Genomic DNA, 17,680 nt, shown 5'->3' with positions numbered 1-17,680 from the left:
ACTGACCTTTGCAGTGCAAGGTGGAGGAAAAACTAACAGCATGCATGCACCAAGGAACATTACACTTTATGACACTACCCACAGACGTCAGTTCAACGTCTAGTTTTGATTTACATTTGAGTGAGTTGTCAGCCAATGTGAATTCAACGTTTAACCAACAAAAAAATCTCACAATGTCATTGGATTTAGGATAAAAGTTTGATGGAAGCCATGACGAAACGCCCTTACATTGATTACTTTTTGCAAATCCAATCAGTTGTCCACGTCGATTCAATATCACATAGATTTATGGGGCTGAAATGACGTGGAAACAACGTTGATCCAACCAGTATTTGACCAGTGGGTAAGAACCTCATGATTTAAAGTGCTGCTTACCTGTTCTGCCATCCTTGAATTAAGTTTGTGTATTTGCTCAACACTCCTTCTAACTGACGCTTACACGCTTGCTGAAAATGCATACTGTTTCCCAATAAACCTCCCCGACTCACTCCTCCACCGGCCCCGTTCCCAAGCGAAGCCGAGCCGGGGCTGTGAGAACCAGCTCGTCCGATCTTTCTCCCCGAATTCCCCTTGTCCGAAAGCAGTGAACCAGAGTTCGTTTTATTTGTCCCAGGATGCGGACTGCAGATCGTCTTCTCCATACTGACGACGGGACAGACGGTATCGAGCACAGCAATGAGATTTTTTTTGCTAGAACATTGTGGTTAACACAGTAATGTATGTCTACTGGACTAAATCAAAAGGTTAAATATGTAATATTCATGTTTCCCTGGTGATTTGAGCGTCCCTCTCTGCCCAAGAAACCAGGCATAATTTCCCGCATGAAGAGCACTGCTGTAGTTCCCTTGCTGCCGTGGCGCTCTAACGTTGACGTTTCGTTGGGAAATCACAGTGCAGACACCCCCTCTCCTGACTCTCTCAGCCAACCCCCTCATATAACAGTCCAATCTTATTACACATCACAACCAAGAACACGGCTACAGAATGCCCCGAGGCGCACCGCTCACCATCATCATCATCCCCAAAATAGCTGAATAATATTATCTTCTAGTAATTCCAATCAGCCATACAACAAATGCACGTGTTATTCATCCATATGATGTAGGCCTAAATAGGCTAATGAACATTTTATTTTATTTTACGGGGTAACCTATCTTAATCACAGTAAATGAGGGGTATTGTCAGACATACCGTATCTGACAATAGGGTTCCAATTAAATTGTAATTTTCCATGAAGAAAAATTGTGTGACTTGCTTCAGCTCTTTGAAAGTACTGTTGTGGTAATGTAAGACGTTTAAAACGTTTCACTTAATTGAAGCGGTGAAATATAGTCAAAGTTTTTAAAAATCTGAAAATATCTGTCTGGTCTGATTACTTCGACACACTACTATATCAACCTTATTACTTTGGAGTGTGGAGCAGTTGGATCACAAATTTCAACACAAATAAGACTACTACACTTTTATACACTCATCTACTAGACTACCGTAATATATGTAATATTTACTCATAAGGAATTTGAAAAGTTTTAGGCTATCATTTGGAGAGAAATGTGATGGTGCCTCTAGTGGAAGAAGTTTGGAAGGTTGTTTTACAGTAGTTACAGTAACCTCCCCTCAACCATACATTGACAGTGCATTCAGAAAGTATTCAGACCCCTTCCCTTTTTCCACATTTTGTTACATTACAGCCTTATTCTAAAATGGATTGAATATTTTTTTCCCTCATCAAGCTACACACAATACCCCATAATGACAAAGCAAAAACAGTTTTTTAGACATTTTTTCTAATGTATAAATAAACAAAAACAGAAATACCTTATTTACATAACTATTCAGACCCTTTGCTATGAGACTCGAAATTGAGGTCAGGTGCATCCTGTTTCTATTGATCATTCTTGAGATGTTTTTACAACTTGACTGGAGTCCACCTGTGGTAAATTCAATTGATTGGACATGATTTGGAAAGGCACACACCTGTCTATATAAGGTCCCACAGTTGATAGTGCATATCAAAGAAAAAACAAAACCAGGAGGTCGAAGGAATTGTCCGTAGAGCTCCAAGACAGGATTGTGTGCAGGCACAGATCTGAGGAAGGATACAGTATCAACTGTAGATATTTGATTGGACTGATCATGTCAACATCAGACTTTCAAAATCTTAGCTAGCAGTCATCATCATGAATCAAGTCAACAATCTACAGGCAAATCCTTTTCTATCCTTGTCATGTGAAGAGAAATGACAAAGAGAAATTATAAATAAAACGTATCGGTGCTCATCGACCATTGGACATGAACATTACACAACAAGTTGGAAATCGGAAATTCAACAATGAGTGGTTTGGAAGGAATCAGTGGATAACAGCAAGCATTGCAAAGCAATCACCAGCATGCTATTCAATAAGGTGGGAGTGTGGTCCAAGTCTGGGTTTAAGGGTCTCTTTTCCAAGCTTAAAAGGATAAACATTCAATTCTGGCCATGCTGTCAATCCAGCATGACTTCTGCCACATTCAAAACTACTGGAAACTGGGAAATCGCAAACCTCAGTGAGTTCAAGACAATAGGGAACAACTTACAACCGGGAAAATATGTTTTCAAAAGGTTATTTAACTAGGAATTCCAAGTCGGGAACTCGAGCCTAAAGATCACTGATGTCATGATTCAACCTTGTTTCTTTCCGATATCCCAGTTGTTTTGAAAGCACTATAAATCCAGAGAATGACCAAATTTAATGACAATGTTCGATGACAAGATTCACCCATGAAGGACTGCCGAGCCACCTTCCTGTTCAAGTGAGCACAGCACAGTGTGTCCAAAAATGCATTGTGTGCTACTGTTTAAATGATGTAATATGCCAGGGAGATATGTATACCGTCGCTAAGAAAGTAATACTGAGTGTGCGTTGTGTAGTAAGCTGTTAGTAGCCCATGTGCCTCACCTTTATAATTTGGTCCCTTTTCACCTCATAACTTAACATACTGTTCTGACTTGGTGGTGCACATTTATCCTATAGCCTGTTTTAGAGAAATGTCATCATTGAATATTGTAAGAGCTTTCATTGTCTCCTTATACGCCCCCTATTTATCCTATGGTTCTGACTTGGTGTACAGGGAGAATACTGTAAGAACGGCCCATGTTCTGAACTCTGTTGCAGTACATTTAAAAATAGCTTGACAAATATTCATATTGATTCCGTCTGTCCTAGCTCGCTCATTAATTTCTTAATTGAAATTACAGATTGCCTCTTATCCTCTCGTCATCCCCTTATGCCATAGTTTGTACATCTCAATTATCAGTAGAAACCACATTTGCTTTAAGCAAGTCAGCCATATCAGCTTTGTTTTTTTAAAGCATTAAATGAGGCTGAATGAACTGTTTCGATGCCAGGCAAGGCTCCGCTGATAGCAAGGTGTAGCAGTGGTTGGGACTGTTGGGACTGCTGTAGGCCCTAACAGTTTGTGGGCACCATTTGTCACCGTTATAGTGCAATTAATGTATTGTGTAGTGTTGTGTTGTGTTGTGTAGTGGCTTTGCTGGCATGCATCTACAAAAAAAGGGATCACTTTGCCCCACCAAGATTTACAAGCTAAAATAGGCACTGGTTACTTCACAATACTAACCTAAATGACAGAGTGAAAAGAAAGTAGCTTGTACAGAATACAAATATTCCAAAGCATGCATCCTGTTTGCAATAAGGAACTAAAGTAAAACTGCAAAACATTTGGCAAAGAAATTAACTTTAACTACTGAATACAAAGCATTATGTTTGGGGCAAATCCAACACCATACATCACTGAGTACCACTCTTCACATTTCCAAACATGGTTGTGGCTGCATCATGTTATGGATATGCTTGTCATCAGCAAGGACTTGGGAGTTATTTAGGATAAAAAGACTCGGAATAGAGCTAAATCCTAGAGGAAAACCTGGTTCAGTCTGCTTCCAACAGACACTGGGAGACAAATGCATCTTTCAACATAAGTCCAAACATACACTTGAGTTGCTTACCATGACGACATTGAATGTTCCTGAGTTGCCTAGTTACAGTTTTGACTTAAATTGGCATGAAAATCAATGACAAGACTTCAAAATGGCTGTCTAGCAATGATCAACAACCAACTTGACAGGGCTTGAATCATTTTTCAAAGAATAATGTGTAAATATTTTACCATCCAGGTATGCAAAGCTCTTGTAGATGTACTCACGCACTTTATTTGGAATGGAAAGACCGAGTCAAATTGAATGTTTTACACTTACCTTGTAAAGCTGGAGGTGTCGGACAACCTCATATGAAAATATCTTTCTGGGCCACACAACCTTGTTCACTTAAACAATGGACAGCAGACTATCCTTGTGCTTGGAGTAGTATTGAAAACATAAATGTGATGCCCTATGATTTCAAAATATATTCACTACTTTGGGTCCAAGGCTGTAAAGAAAACAAAATGACAATCAAATGGATTTTCAATTCAATTTGTGCTTGGAAAAATGTACTTCAATTCATGAAATGAAAGAAACCCATAACGCCAGGCACCCTTGTGTGGAACAACCCCACATTACCTCCAGCATTTAATGACAACACCTAAGTCCTGGTTCTTAAGTGGCATTGTGAATTTTGAACATTATGTACTATGAAGACTCTGTACTGTCATTCAATAAATTCAACGAAGAAATTGGGTTAAGTTCTTACAACTAAGAAATCTTATTCAATCGCTTCAACAGAATCTGGATGAACCTAAAGATTTTAAAAACACTGAATGAAGATGCAATGCCAAAGAAGTTGATTGCAAAGGTATATCAAGGGTTGATTTAATCTCTACCTGATAGCTCAGAACCTATAAGGAAAAAATGGTAAACAGATCTCAAGGAATAAATTGATGAGAACTATTGGTCAAATATACACTATGGTTCAATAGTTTGGGGTCACTTAGAAATGTCTTTGTCTTTGAAAGAAAAGCAAAAAAAAAATTGTCCATTAAAATAACATAAATTGATCAGAAATAAAGTCTAGATATTGTTAATGTTGTAAATGACTATTGTAGCTAGAAACGGCTGATTTTTAATGGAATATCTACATAGGCATACAGAGGCCCATTATCAGCAACCATCACTCCTGTGTTCCAATGGCACGTTGTGTTAGCTAATTGATCATTTTAAAAGGCTAATTAATCATTAGAAAACCCTTTTGCAATTATGTTAGCACAACTGAAACCTGTTTTGCGGATTTAAAGAAGCAATAAAACTGGCCTTCTTTAGACTAGATGAGTATCTGGAGCATCAGCATTTGTTGGTTCGATTACAGGCTCAAAATGGCCAGAAACAAATAACTTTCTTCTGAAACTCATCAGTCTATTCTTGTTCTGAGAAATGAAGGCTATTTCATGAGAGAAATTGCCAAGAAACTGAAGATCTCGTACAGCGATGTGTACTACTCCCTTCACAGCGCAAACTGTCTCTAACCAGAATAGAAAGAGGAGTGGGAGGTCCCGTTGCACAACTGAGCAAGAGGACAAGTACATTAGTGTCGAGTTTGAGAAACAGATGCCTCACAAGTCCTCAACTGGCAGCGTCATTAAATAGTATCCACAAAACACCAGTCTCAACATCAACAGTGAAGAAGCGACTCCGAGATTCTGGAAAAAAAGTAGTGCACTATATAGGGAATAGGGTTCCATTTGGAACATAGTTCCAGTCTCCCTGTGGAAGATGCAGTGGCATGCTGGCCTTCATACCTTTGATTTACCATGGGTTCTTGACACAAGAGGACTGGGTACATTAATTGCTCAGTCTTTCTGTTCATCCCCTGCATTCATAAAACCCTTCATTCCTCTGCTAGCAGTCGTAATGTATATTCATGGTTCCACCCTTCACCCGTATAGGCATGCATACACAAATGCACACACACCTTGTCAGTATGCAGGGTCAGTAGCCCCCTCTAGTCCATTGAGTACTTACTGTGGGCTTTGTGAATAATGCATGTGTAGAGCAAACATCCACAATCTTCGGCAGGCTTCACATGACCAGATGTCATGTCTTTCAGGGGGCTGCATGACCTAGAGAATAACAAAATGACACTTACCATCCATTTGCTACATTAAAATGAAAGTGATTATGACTACGTAAAGATTAAATCCCAATATTACGCTAACTGTTGTCGAGAGAGAGAGAGGGAGTAACGTAGACACAGGGAGTCAGGAAGCAGGTGCAGTTAGTGAGTTTAATGATAACGAACATGGAACGATACAAAACAAGAGAAGCGTCTGACATGGAAACACAAACAATACTACCTGATGACTGACAAAACAGAGTGCTAGATAAATGGTAAGTAATGAAGGTAGTAAGGAAGTCCTGGTGTGACTGATGATAGGGCGCAGGTGTGCGTAATGATGGTTGCCAGGTGTGCGTAATGATGGTTGCCAGGACCGGTGGTTAGTAGACCGGTGACGTCGCACGTCGGAGCTGGATAGCGGGAGTAGACGTAAAAGAGAGAGAAATGAACCTGGAGAAGAGTCCCCTAAGCAAGCTGATCCTGGGGCTCTGTTCACAGACACAAACAGACCCCACAGAGCCTCAGGACAGCAACACAATTAGACCCCCAAAAAATAATGAGAAAACAAAAAGATAATTCCTTGACACATTGGAAAGAATTAACAAAAGAACTCAGAGCAAACTAGAATGCTATTTGGCCCTAAACAGAGAGTACACAGTGGCAGAATACATGACCACTGTGACTGACCCAAACTTAAGGAAAGCTTTGACTATGTACAGACTCAGTGAGCATAGCATTGCTATTGAAAAAGCCACCGTAGGCAGACCTGACTCTCAAGAGAAGACAGGCTATGTGCACACTGCCCACAAAATGAGGTGGAAACTGAGCTGCACTTCCTAAATTCCTGCCAAATGTATGACCATATTAGAGATAAATACTTCCCTCAGAATACACAGACCCACAAAGAACTTTAAAACAAATCCAATATTTGATAAACACACCTATCTATTTGTGAAATAGCACAGTGTGCAGTCAGCAGCAAGATTTGTGACCTGTTGCCACAAGAAAAGGGCACCCAATGAAGAACAAGCACCATTGTAAATACAACCCATATTTATGTTTATTTTCCCTTTTGTACTTTAACTATTTGCACATCGTTACAACACTATATATACACATAATATAACATTTGAAATGACTCTATTCCATTGGAACTTTTGAGTGTAATGTTTACAGTTCATTTTTATTGTTAATTTCACTTTTGTTTATTATCTACTTCACTTGCTTTGGCAATGTAAACACATGTTTCCCATGCCAATGAATTGAATAGAGAGAGAGAGATTCCTCAAGTCGCCAGACAAGGACAGGGATAGCATCAGACAAGGTGTCTGAAATGGGATCACATTGACTGGGATTCTGTTCAATTTCAGCCACCTTCCTGGATATGTACGTAACTCTTACTGAGCCTTATATACATGTTATCCTTGTTCCTTTTCTATTTGGCTGTTGTGTACAGAAAATGCATTGATGCTTGTAAGAAAGGACTGTACAATGAAAAGTACTTACACGGCACTTCGGTTATCACTGCAGGTTTGCAAACCAACAGAGACCTTGAGGTTGTCTCAGTTACTGCCCGTGTCAGGCACCATATCACTCCTTTACGGGCACAGACCTTGCCAACAAACTTTGAGACCTGGCAGTCCCTGAAATGAAACATTCAGACAGTAGATGCTACTCTAGAATGGCCCATATAGTCCATGGCCCATATTTTTCCATTTTGGGGTGGCAAAGTCTATTAAGATTTTCATGAAGGTCCATGTCTGTGGGTTATATTTTGGTACGATAACCATTTATCAGAGGTAGCTGGCTAAATGTGGTTATCCCTGGCATTAATGTTATGACCAATACGTGGTTAGTTGGGCCAACAGGAATGAGGGTATGACATTTCATTACCAGGGGACAATCTTTGTAAACGAAGGACATTTAATAAGGTATAAACAAATGAAGGTATGAAACGATAGGAATGGTAATGCTATAGGGCCCATCCTGGGAGGTCAAAGGTTATACATGTAAGCATTTTGGGGTATATCAAGACAGAATGGGCAGTATTGGGATGTACTCTATTATCACATGGTTCTCCAGATCACGCCCCCCCCCCCACAGTTTTGGTTTTTGCCCTAACATTACACAGCTGATTGAAATAACTAACTTAACAAGCTAGCTTTGAATCAGCTGTGTAATGCTAGGGCAAAAACCTAAATGTGTACCCGGGGGGAGCACAGGACCAACTTTGGGAAATCCTGCCCAAGATGATAACTCCACCACATTTCACACATATTTTTTAAAGCTATATAGAGTCAACATAGATTTATTCTATAATCAGTCCCAGCAGCCTATTTTCAAAATGGCCGCCATTCAATTCAATGGGGAGGAACTACATCGAATTTGCAGGTCCATAACTGAAGAAATACTTTGTGTAATGAGACCAATTATGTCTTAAAATGTGCGTTACAATGAGGAAAACACAAAATGATGACCCAAGTATGTCAGTTATACACTACATATACAAAAGTATGTGGACACCATTCAAATTTGTGGAGTTGGCTATTTCAGTCACACCTGTTGCTAACAGGTATATAAAATAGAGCACACATCCATCAAATCCCCATAGACAAACAATGGCAGTAGCATGGCCTTACTGAAGAGCTCAGTGACTTTTAACATGGCACCAACAAGTAATTTGGTCAAATTCCGGCCCTGCTATAGCTGCCCCGGTCAACTCTAAGTACTATTATGATGAGGTGGAAAACACTAGGAGCAACAACGACTCAGGCGCGAAGTGGTAGACCACACAAGAACAGGACCGCTGAGTGCTGAAACGCGTAGCACATAAAAATAGTTTGTCCTCGGTTGCCACACTCACTACCGAAACACAACCCTGCCAAGGGGTCTACCGGTCGCGGTCGGCTGCGACAGCCTGGGATCGAACCCGGGTCTATAGTAATGCCTCTGCCTTAGACCGCTGCGCCACTCGGGAGACCCGCTCTGTCTTTGTATTGTCTCTTTGGCAGAGAACTCACATCTGGAGAAAATTAGAATACATGTAAAAAAAATGTAGAGGGCATTTTCAACTGAATCTCTACTCATCTTAAGTCTGCCTATTTTTCACCTTATCAAATTGGGGTCAAGGGGCCAAGGGGTCTACCGGTCGCGGTCGGCTGCGACAGCCTGGGATCGAACCCGGGTCTATAGTAATGCCTCTGCCTTAGATTGGAACCCGCTTGTCTTTGTATTGTCTCTTTGGCAGAGAACTCACATCTGGACATGTAAAAAAAATTACATTTTCAACTGAATCTCTACTCATCTTAAGTCTGCCTATTTTTCACCTTATCAAATCATCTTTTAAGATCGCCCCATTTAGATTGGAAATTAGACAAACAATTACATTGACTAGTCACTTTAAATAATGCCTCTTTTAAAATCTTTACATATCTTACATTACTCATCTCATATGTGTATACTGTATCTTATACCATCTATTGTATCTTGCCTATGCCGCTCGGTCATCACTCCTCCATATATTTATATGTACATGTGGCTCAGTCGGTAGAGCATGGCGCTTGACAACGCCAAGCGTCGTGGGTTCGATTCCATACCCATATGTAAAAAAAAAAAAAAAAAAAAGTAGTGGCCCCAGCCGACTTGTACGCTTTGGACAAAAGCGTCTGCTAAATGGGATATATTATATTTAATATTATTATTATTATTATTATTTATTTTTTCACCTTTATTTAACCAGGTAGGCCAGTTGAGAACTAGTTCTCATTTCCAACTGCGACCTGGCCAAGATAAAGCAAATCAGTGCGACAAAAATAATAACACAGAGTTACACATGGGATAAACAAACGTACAGTCAATAACACAATAGAAAAATCTGTATACTGTGTGTGCAAATGAAGTAAGGAGGTAAGGCAATAAATAGGCCAATAGTGGCGAAGTAATTACAATTTAGCAATTTACACTGGAGTGATAGATGTGCAGATGAGGATGTGCAAGTAGAAATACTGGTGTGCAAAAGAGCAGAAAAACAAAAACAAATATGGGGATGAGGTAGGTCGTTGGTTGGATGGGCTATTTACAGATGGGCTGTGTACCGTTGTAGCGATCGGTAAGCTGCTCTGAGAGCTAACGCTTAAAGTTAGTGAGGGAGATGTAAGCCTCCAACTTCATTCCAGTCATTGGCAGCAGAGAACTGGAAGGAAAGGCAGCCAAAGGAGGAATTGGCTTTGGGGATGACCAGTGAAATATACCTGCTGGAGCGTGTGCTACAGGTGGGTGTTGCTATGGTGACCAGTGAGCTGAGATAAGACGGAGCTTTACCTAGAAAAGACTTATAGATGACCTGGAGCCATGGGTTTGGCGACGAATATGTAGCGAGGACCAACCAACGAGAGCATACAGGTCGCAGTGGTGGGTAGTATATGGGGCTTTGGTGACAAAACGGATGGCACTATGATAGACTGCATCGATTTGCTAGTGTTGGAGGTTATTTTGTAAATGACATCGCCGAAGTCAAGGATCGTAGGATAGTCAGTTTTACGATGGTATGTTTGGCAGCATGAGTGAAGGATGCTTTGTGGCGAAATAGGAAGCCGATTCTAGATTTAAATTTGGATTGGAGATGCTCAATGTGAGTCTGGAAGGGGAGTTTACAGTCTAGCCAGACACCAAGGTATTTATAGTTGTCCACATATTCTAAATCAGAACCGTCCAGAGTAGTGATGCTAGTCGGGCTGGCGGGTGTGGGCAGCGATTGGTTGAAGAGCATGCATTTCATTTTATTAGCATTTAAGAGCAGTTGTAGGCCACGGAAGGAGTGTTGTATGGCGTTGAAGCTCGTTTGGAGGTTTGTTAACACAGTGTCCAAAGAAGGGCCAGATGTATACAGAATGGTGGCGTCTGCGTAGAGGTGGATCGAAGAATCATCCGCAGCAAGAGCGACATCATTGATATATACAGAGAAAAGAGTCGGCCTGAAAATTGAACCCTGTGAAACCCCCATAGAGACTGCCAGCGGTCCGGACAACAGGCCCTCTGATTTGACACACTGAACTCTGAGTAGTTAATGAACCAGACGAGGCAGTCATTAGAGAAACCAAGGCTGTTGAGTCTGCCGATAAGAATACAATGATTGACAGAGTTGAAGGCCTTGGCCAGGTCAATGACGATGGCTGCACAGTACTGTCTTTTATCAATGGTGGTTATGATATCATTTAGGACCTTGAGCGTGGCTGAGTTGCACCCATGACCAGCTCGGAAACCAGATTGCATTGCGAAGAAGGTACGGTGTGATTCGAAATGGTCAGTGATCTGTTTGTTTACTTTGCTTTCAAAGACTTTAGAAAGGCAGGGCAGGATGAATATAGGTCTGTAACAGTTTGGGTCTAGAGTGTCTCCCCTTTCCAATCTTTAGGAATCTCAGACTATACGAAAGAGAGGCTGAACAGACTAGTAATAGGGGTTGCAACAATGGCAGTGGATAATTTTAGGAAGAGAGGGTCCAGATTGTCTAGCCCAGCTGATTTGTAGGGTTCCAGTTTTTGTAGCTCTTTCAGAACATCAGCTGTCTGGATTTAGGTGAAGGAGAAGACGGGGAGGTGGGGGTGGGGGTGGGTTGTCTTGGGCCAGTTGCTGCGGGGGGTGCAGAGCTGTTGGGGTAGCCAGGTTGAAAGCATGGCCAGCGGTAGAGAAATGCTTATTGAAAATCTCTATTAAATCATTGATTTATCAGTGGTGACAGTGTTTCCTATTCTCAGAGCAGTGGGCAGCTGGGAGGGGGCACTCTTATTCTCCATGGACTTTACAGTGTCCCAAAACTTTTGGGAATTAGTGCTGCAGGCTGCACATTTTTGTTTGAAAAATCTAGCCTTTGCTTTCCTAACTGACTGTGTGTATTGGTTCCTGACTTCCCTGAAAAGTTGCATTCCATCCCTTATTATTCCATCCCTTTATATTTGTGTGTATTAAGTAGTTGTTGTGGAATTGTTAGATTACTTGTTAGATATTACTGCACTGTCAGAACTAGAAGCACAAGCATTTCGCTACACTCGCATAACATTTGCTAACCATGTGTATGTGACAAATAAAATTTGATTTGAAGGAAGCTACAAACTACCCCCCCTCTCCCAAAAATACAAAAATAAAAGATTGCCTCATTTATTATGTAAATTTAAATTGGCCCCATATACTGAGACAAAGGTTAAGGTCAAAGTTGTAGTTTACGAATGATCTTGGTCCCTTCACCTTGAAGTCAGTCTAGTTAGCCCGTCCTGTAAAGTTAGGATTGTAAATGGAAAACATGGCTACCTTTTCAGCTAATGGATATCGATAGGAAGCTCCATGACAGGTCCTCAGTTGTGAGTGTTAGTTTGTTCTCTGTGGACTCTTATCTCCCAATGAACAAGAACAGGTTCCCAATTAGAGCTTCCTCTCGGCACCTCAGTGAGTCATAATCTGTGTCCAAAATGGCACCCTATAACCTATACACTGAGTGTACAAAACATTAGGAACACGTTCCTAATATTGAGTTCAACTCCCTTTAGCCTTCAGAACATGGACTCTACAAGTTGTCGAAAGCGTTCCACAGGGATGCTGGTCCATGTTGACTCCAATGCTTCCCACAGTTGTGTCAAGTTGTCTGGATGTCCTTTGGGTGGTGGACCATTCTTGAGACACACGGAAAACTGTTGCAGTTCTTGACACGCTCAAACCGGTGCACCTGGCACCTACTACCATACCCTGTTCAAAGGCACTTCAATATTTTGTCTTGCCCATTCACCCTCTGAATGGCACACGATCCATGTCTCAATTATCTCCTCCACCTTTATCTCCACTGATTGAAGTGGATTTAGCAGGTGAGATCAACAAGGGATCATACCTTTCACCTGGATTCCACTGGTCATGGAAAGAGCAGGTGTTCCTAATGTTTTGTACACTCAGTGTATAGTCCACTACATTTGAACAGGGTCCATATATAGGGAATAAGGTGCCATTTGGTACACAGCCGTACACTCTCCACAAGCATGCACCTTCAAATGTGAAGATGACATTTAATTGGCCCCTTGATTTAAAATGTATTATTTTCTGAGGGTGGCGATGATGACCTGCTAATGACTGGCTGGTGAGACTTGTCTCTGTCAAGAGGCCCCAGTAAGTCATGATAATGGAGAATGAACGGTAGACAAATGGCCAAATGAGAGTAGAGCTTTGACGTGACTAGTTACGAATCACATAATGGTGAGATAATAGACAATACAGGTAAAATAGGGAAATATTTGAGCTAAAATACCTGAAGTAATCAAACCACCAGTAGTTTATAATCACATTTATTTTAGGTCATATTTTTAATGATACATGACTGATAATAACAACAGTCCATTTTATAATGGTTCCAGAAATATTTTCTGCGTGTTTTTCAGTTTATCCAAGCAGTCACTTCTGAAGTGCATCACATATTCTGGGTTTACATGCTTACTTGCATACATTCGAGGAAGATGTCTGCATTCAAAACTCATTAACTGCTTGATTTCTGTAGACATGCTGTTGCTTGAAGAACATTAGAGACATCTACTGGCCAGAGGTAGGATCAGTTGAATAATGGGAATGGATGGATAAGGTTTGTTTCAGCTTGAGTATTTAACAATTTGTGACCTTCGAATTATTAATTAAATAGACACTGTGCAAAAAATCCACACAAAAGTAAACTACTTGACACAGCTGAGAAAAACAGTGGCCCAGTGTTATTCTGATGGTACTTGGAATGCATTTATAGTATTGTTAGGTTCATGTTTGGGCTCCCAAGTGGTGCAGAGGTCAAAGGCACTGCAACTCAGTGCTTGAGGCGTCACTACAGAAACCCCTGGTTCGATTCCAGGCTGTATCACATCCGGCCGTGATTGGGAGTCCCATAGGGCGGCGCAAAATTGGCCCAGCGTTGTCCGGGTTTGGCCGGGGTAGGTCGTCATTGTAAATAAGAATTTGTTCTTATCTGACTTGTTTAGTTAAATAAAAAATAAATCAATCAATGTTTCAGATGGGGTATCTCAGATCGATCTCATACAGTCTCAAGTCTGTAATACAGATAAGATTCTTCTTTGATAATAGATAAGAAATGGGAGGAGCGGACACTTTATTCCCTTTCTGTCTGCACATAATGAGGATTTCATGTCTTGTCCCAGTTCCATCTGTGACAGCTCCATCAATCTGAAGGGCAGAGATGTGGCTGAACTAAGTGGCGTCACTCTCCCCTCCACTTGTTGAGTCCTAAACGGCACCCTATTCCTATGGGGTGCACTTATTTTGACCAGAGCCTATAAGGATCTGGTAAAAAGAAGTGCACTATATTAGGAATAGGGTGCCATTTGGGACGGAATCAGGTGGAGTTTTTAGGTAATGAACCTCTATGATCCATGTCATCAGTATGCTGAAGGGGACATTTATTCTGAGGGCCCCACTGTCTGGATCAGGATTGGAGTGAGTGAGTGAGTGAGTGAGTGAGTGAGTGAGTGAGTGCATGCAATATAGGCTGATTTACTGAGAGTAGCCCTGCCTTGCCCCACTCAAAGACATTCCATTAGCATTGATCCTCCACTCCACCCAACATTAAAATCGAGTAGATTAAGAGAGTAGTAGGCTGTAAGGCTAACCTACCTATTGCCTAATGCAGGGGTGGGCAATTCCAGTCCTCGAGGGCAGTGGCGGTTCTAGCTTGTAGGGCTACCTGGGCGAACTCCACCTTCAGCGCCACGCCCATCATTCTGCACTAACTATAATTTTTATTCAGACATTTGGAACAACACAAATAAATAATCATAACATTTAAAAAGATATAAATATACAAATATTTGTCACTCGAGCATCAATACATTACCCATCCCCCAACACTGTCAACCAAGAGTCAAGACTAAACCAATTCACCTCGGTGGTGTAGCAGGCTGGTTTTATATTATTCTTAACGATTTCGCACAAACCAGAAAAAAATTCAAAAACATGTCTGTGAAACTATATATTCACAGTATTATGAATGCATTGTTTATTTAGTAGCATTTTATAGTGTGACTGACTTTACTAATTGCGTTAATATTGTACAAAGTTACAGGTGAACTATTTGATAGATTCCCCTGCTCCCACAACCTCGGGCTTCCAGTGGGGAGACCTGAGGTCAACCTACCCCTGCTCCCCTCCCCATCTCGTACTTCTGAGTGGGAGACCTTCCCAGGCAGTGACCTGCCCAGCTCACAAACTAGAATCAGGGCGCCCACTCCGACAAGGTTAATTGACCCACAGTCCCACACGGTGACATGATATCATTGACGTGATGTGCAAATGAGCGATAGAAAACCGATCGCGCAAATGTCACCATTCTGATTTTTTTTGTGTGGGTGCCCCGTGCCACCCCCGGCAAGATGCCGCCCTGGGCGGCTGCCCATGTCTCCTATACCTAAATCCGCCATTGCTCAACAGCCAGTGTGGTGTCACAGTTTTGCCCCAGCCCCAGTTAACACACCTGACTCCTAAAATCAACAAATCATGATCTTCAGTTTAGAATGCAATTTGATTAATCAGCTGTGTTTGCTAGGGATGGAGAAAAAGTGTGACACCAATCAGGCTCTGGAGGACTGGAGTTGCCCACCCCTGGCCTAATGTATGATTATTTTTGTGATTAAAATATGTCTGCCTTTTAATTTGATTTAATATTCTGAATATTAATCACACTAATTAAAGGTATATTAAACGCCTCGGATGCTCAGCGTTCAACAACATAGCTTATTGATGAGCTTTGAAGGCACTAAGGACCCTGGGACTAAACACCTCCCTCTGCAACTGGATCCTGGACTTTCTGACGGCCGCCTCCAGGTGGTAAGGGTAGGTAACAACACATCTGCAACGCTGATCCTCAACACAGGGGCCCTTCATGGGTGCGTGCTCAGTCCCCTCCTGTACTCCCTGTTCACTCATGACTGCACGGCCAGGGACGACTCCAGCACCATCATTAAGTTTGCCGATGACACAACAGTGGCAGGCCTGATCACCGACAACGATGAAACAGTCTATAGGGAGGAGGTCAGAGACCTGGCCGTGTGGTGCCAGGACAACAACCTCCCCCTCAACGTGATCAAGACAAAGGCGATGATTGTGGAAAAAGAGGACCGAGCACGCCCCCATTCCCATCGACAGGGCTCTAGTGGAGCAGGTTGAGAGCTTCAAGTTCCTTGGTGTCCACATCACCAGCAAACGAACATGGTCCAAGCAAACCAAGACAGTTGTGAAGAGGGAACGACAAAACCTCTTCCCCCTCAAGAGACTGAAAAGATTTGGCATGGGTCCTCAAATCCTCAAAATGTTCTACAGCTGCACCACCGAGAGCATCCTGACTGGTTGCATCACTGCCTGGTATGGCAACTGCTCAGCCTCCGACCACACGGCATTACAGAGGGTAGTGCGAACGGCCCAGTACATCACTGGGGCCAAGCTTCCAGCCATCCAGGACCTCTATACCAGGCGGTATCAGAGGAAGGTCCTAAATTGTCAAAGACTCCAGCCACCCTTTTATTTCTTATTCTCATCCATATTTGTTTAAACTGCATTATTGGTTATGGGCTCGTAAGTAAGCATTTCACTCTAAGGTGCATGTGACTAATACAATTTGATTTGATTTATAGTAGGATTAATTGGGGGGCATTTGATGGATGAGACCTCACTCACAGACCTAAAGAGTCCTAAAAGAAATACATTCTTATCCAATATCAACAGAATTCCCAAACACGTGATGCCGCTGAATAAACTACTCATCCCACAATGCTACACAGCTGTGGAGTTATTTTGTCCAACCACGTCGTGCACCTACCCGCTGACAAAGTATTTTGATTGGTGTGGCTGCCTCGGGACGGTTGTTGGTAGGAAGTAGCCTACAGATTCTGCCCGCACTCTCACTCAGCTCAATACCGCTGTAGAAATGTGATGGATTAGAGAAATATGTGCCTCGGTTGTCAATATGTTGTTCCCCGGCGTTTTCTATGCGCTTCTGGCGGGGTTTCTCGGGGCTGTCGCATCTTCATCTGCAAAGCTGTCACTTGGAGCCGATTACCTAAAAGGTGTATGTGAAACGGGGCTACGAACATGGGGAGAGCAGCGGAAATTTAGACAACCTGACGAAACTACCGTTTGTGACTGGGTGAGGAATCGCCGCCGTTTAAGTGCCTGAATTATTAACGCGATGGGATTTGGGTGGCTTCTGAATAATGTAGATGTCAATTTGTTAGCAAAGCAATTCGTCCGCGAGTAGGGAAGTTTGGGTTTTCCAGTGATGAGTTTAGGGGTCCAGATTCCAGCTCTTGCGCTCAGCATCTCTCTGCTGGACAGGCGCGTGCTGTGTGTCAAGCTCGTGTCGTACACGCGTGATTGAACGACATACCTAGTGCAGTATTACGTCATATGTTTGTGTTAAATGAAGATATTTTCATATGTGTAGTCTATCATTTTATTTATTGTGGCCAAATGCGAGTCTGGTTTAACATATGGGCAATTTTCCATTCAATGTCAATATCGTATTGTTAATTGGGCTGCTTGAAATGACCTTCATGACTTTGGGTACGTGGTGACATGATTTTAAGGTTGATTTATTAGCCATA

At 42.0% G+C, this 17,680-nt stretch overlaps 1 protein-coding gene across 4 annotated transcripts in view; it reads right to left on the bottom strand.

Annotated features, from left to right (window-relative positions):
• The window catches only part of LOC135550100 (oxysterol-binding protein-related protein 10-like), a 114,106-nt gene that overhangs the window by 83,317 nt on the left and 13,109 nt on the right, over nt 1-17,680 (bottom strand). For 3 of the 4 annotated variants that reach the window (XM_064980582.1, XM_064980581.1, XM_064980583.1), the window contains one exon: nt 5,957-6,054. In XM_064980582.1, coding sequence (XP_064836654.1) covers nt 5,957-6,051 — 95 coding nt within the window. In that variant the 5' untranslated portion in view covers nt 6,052-6,054. Of the gene's footprint in view, nt 1-375; nt 862-5,956; nt 6,055-17,680 lie in introns of those variants that run through there. The other variant, XM_064980580.1, reaches the window with a different exon arrangement.

The sequence above is a fragment of the Oncorhynchus masou genome, chromosome 12 (assembly GCF_036934945.1).
Source record: "Oncorhynchus masou masou isolate Uvic2021 chromosome 12, UVic_Omas_1.1, whole genome shotgun sequence".
Lineage (NCBI taxonomy): Eukaryota > Metazoa > Chordata > Actinopteri > Salmoniformes > Salmonidae > Oncorhynchus > Oncorhynchus masou.
Note: the sequence above shows the minus strand (reverse complement) of the source record. Positions and strands in the feature narration are given on the sequence as shown.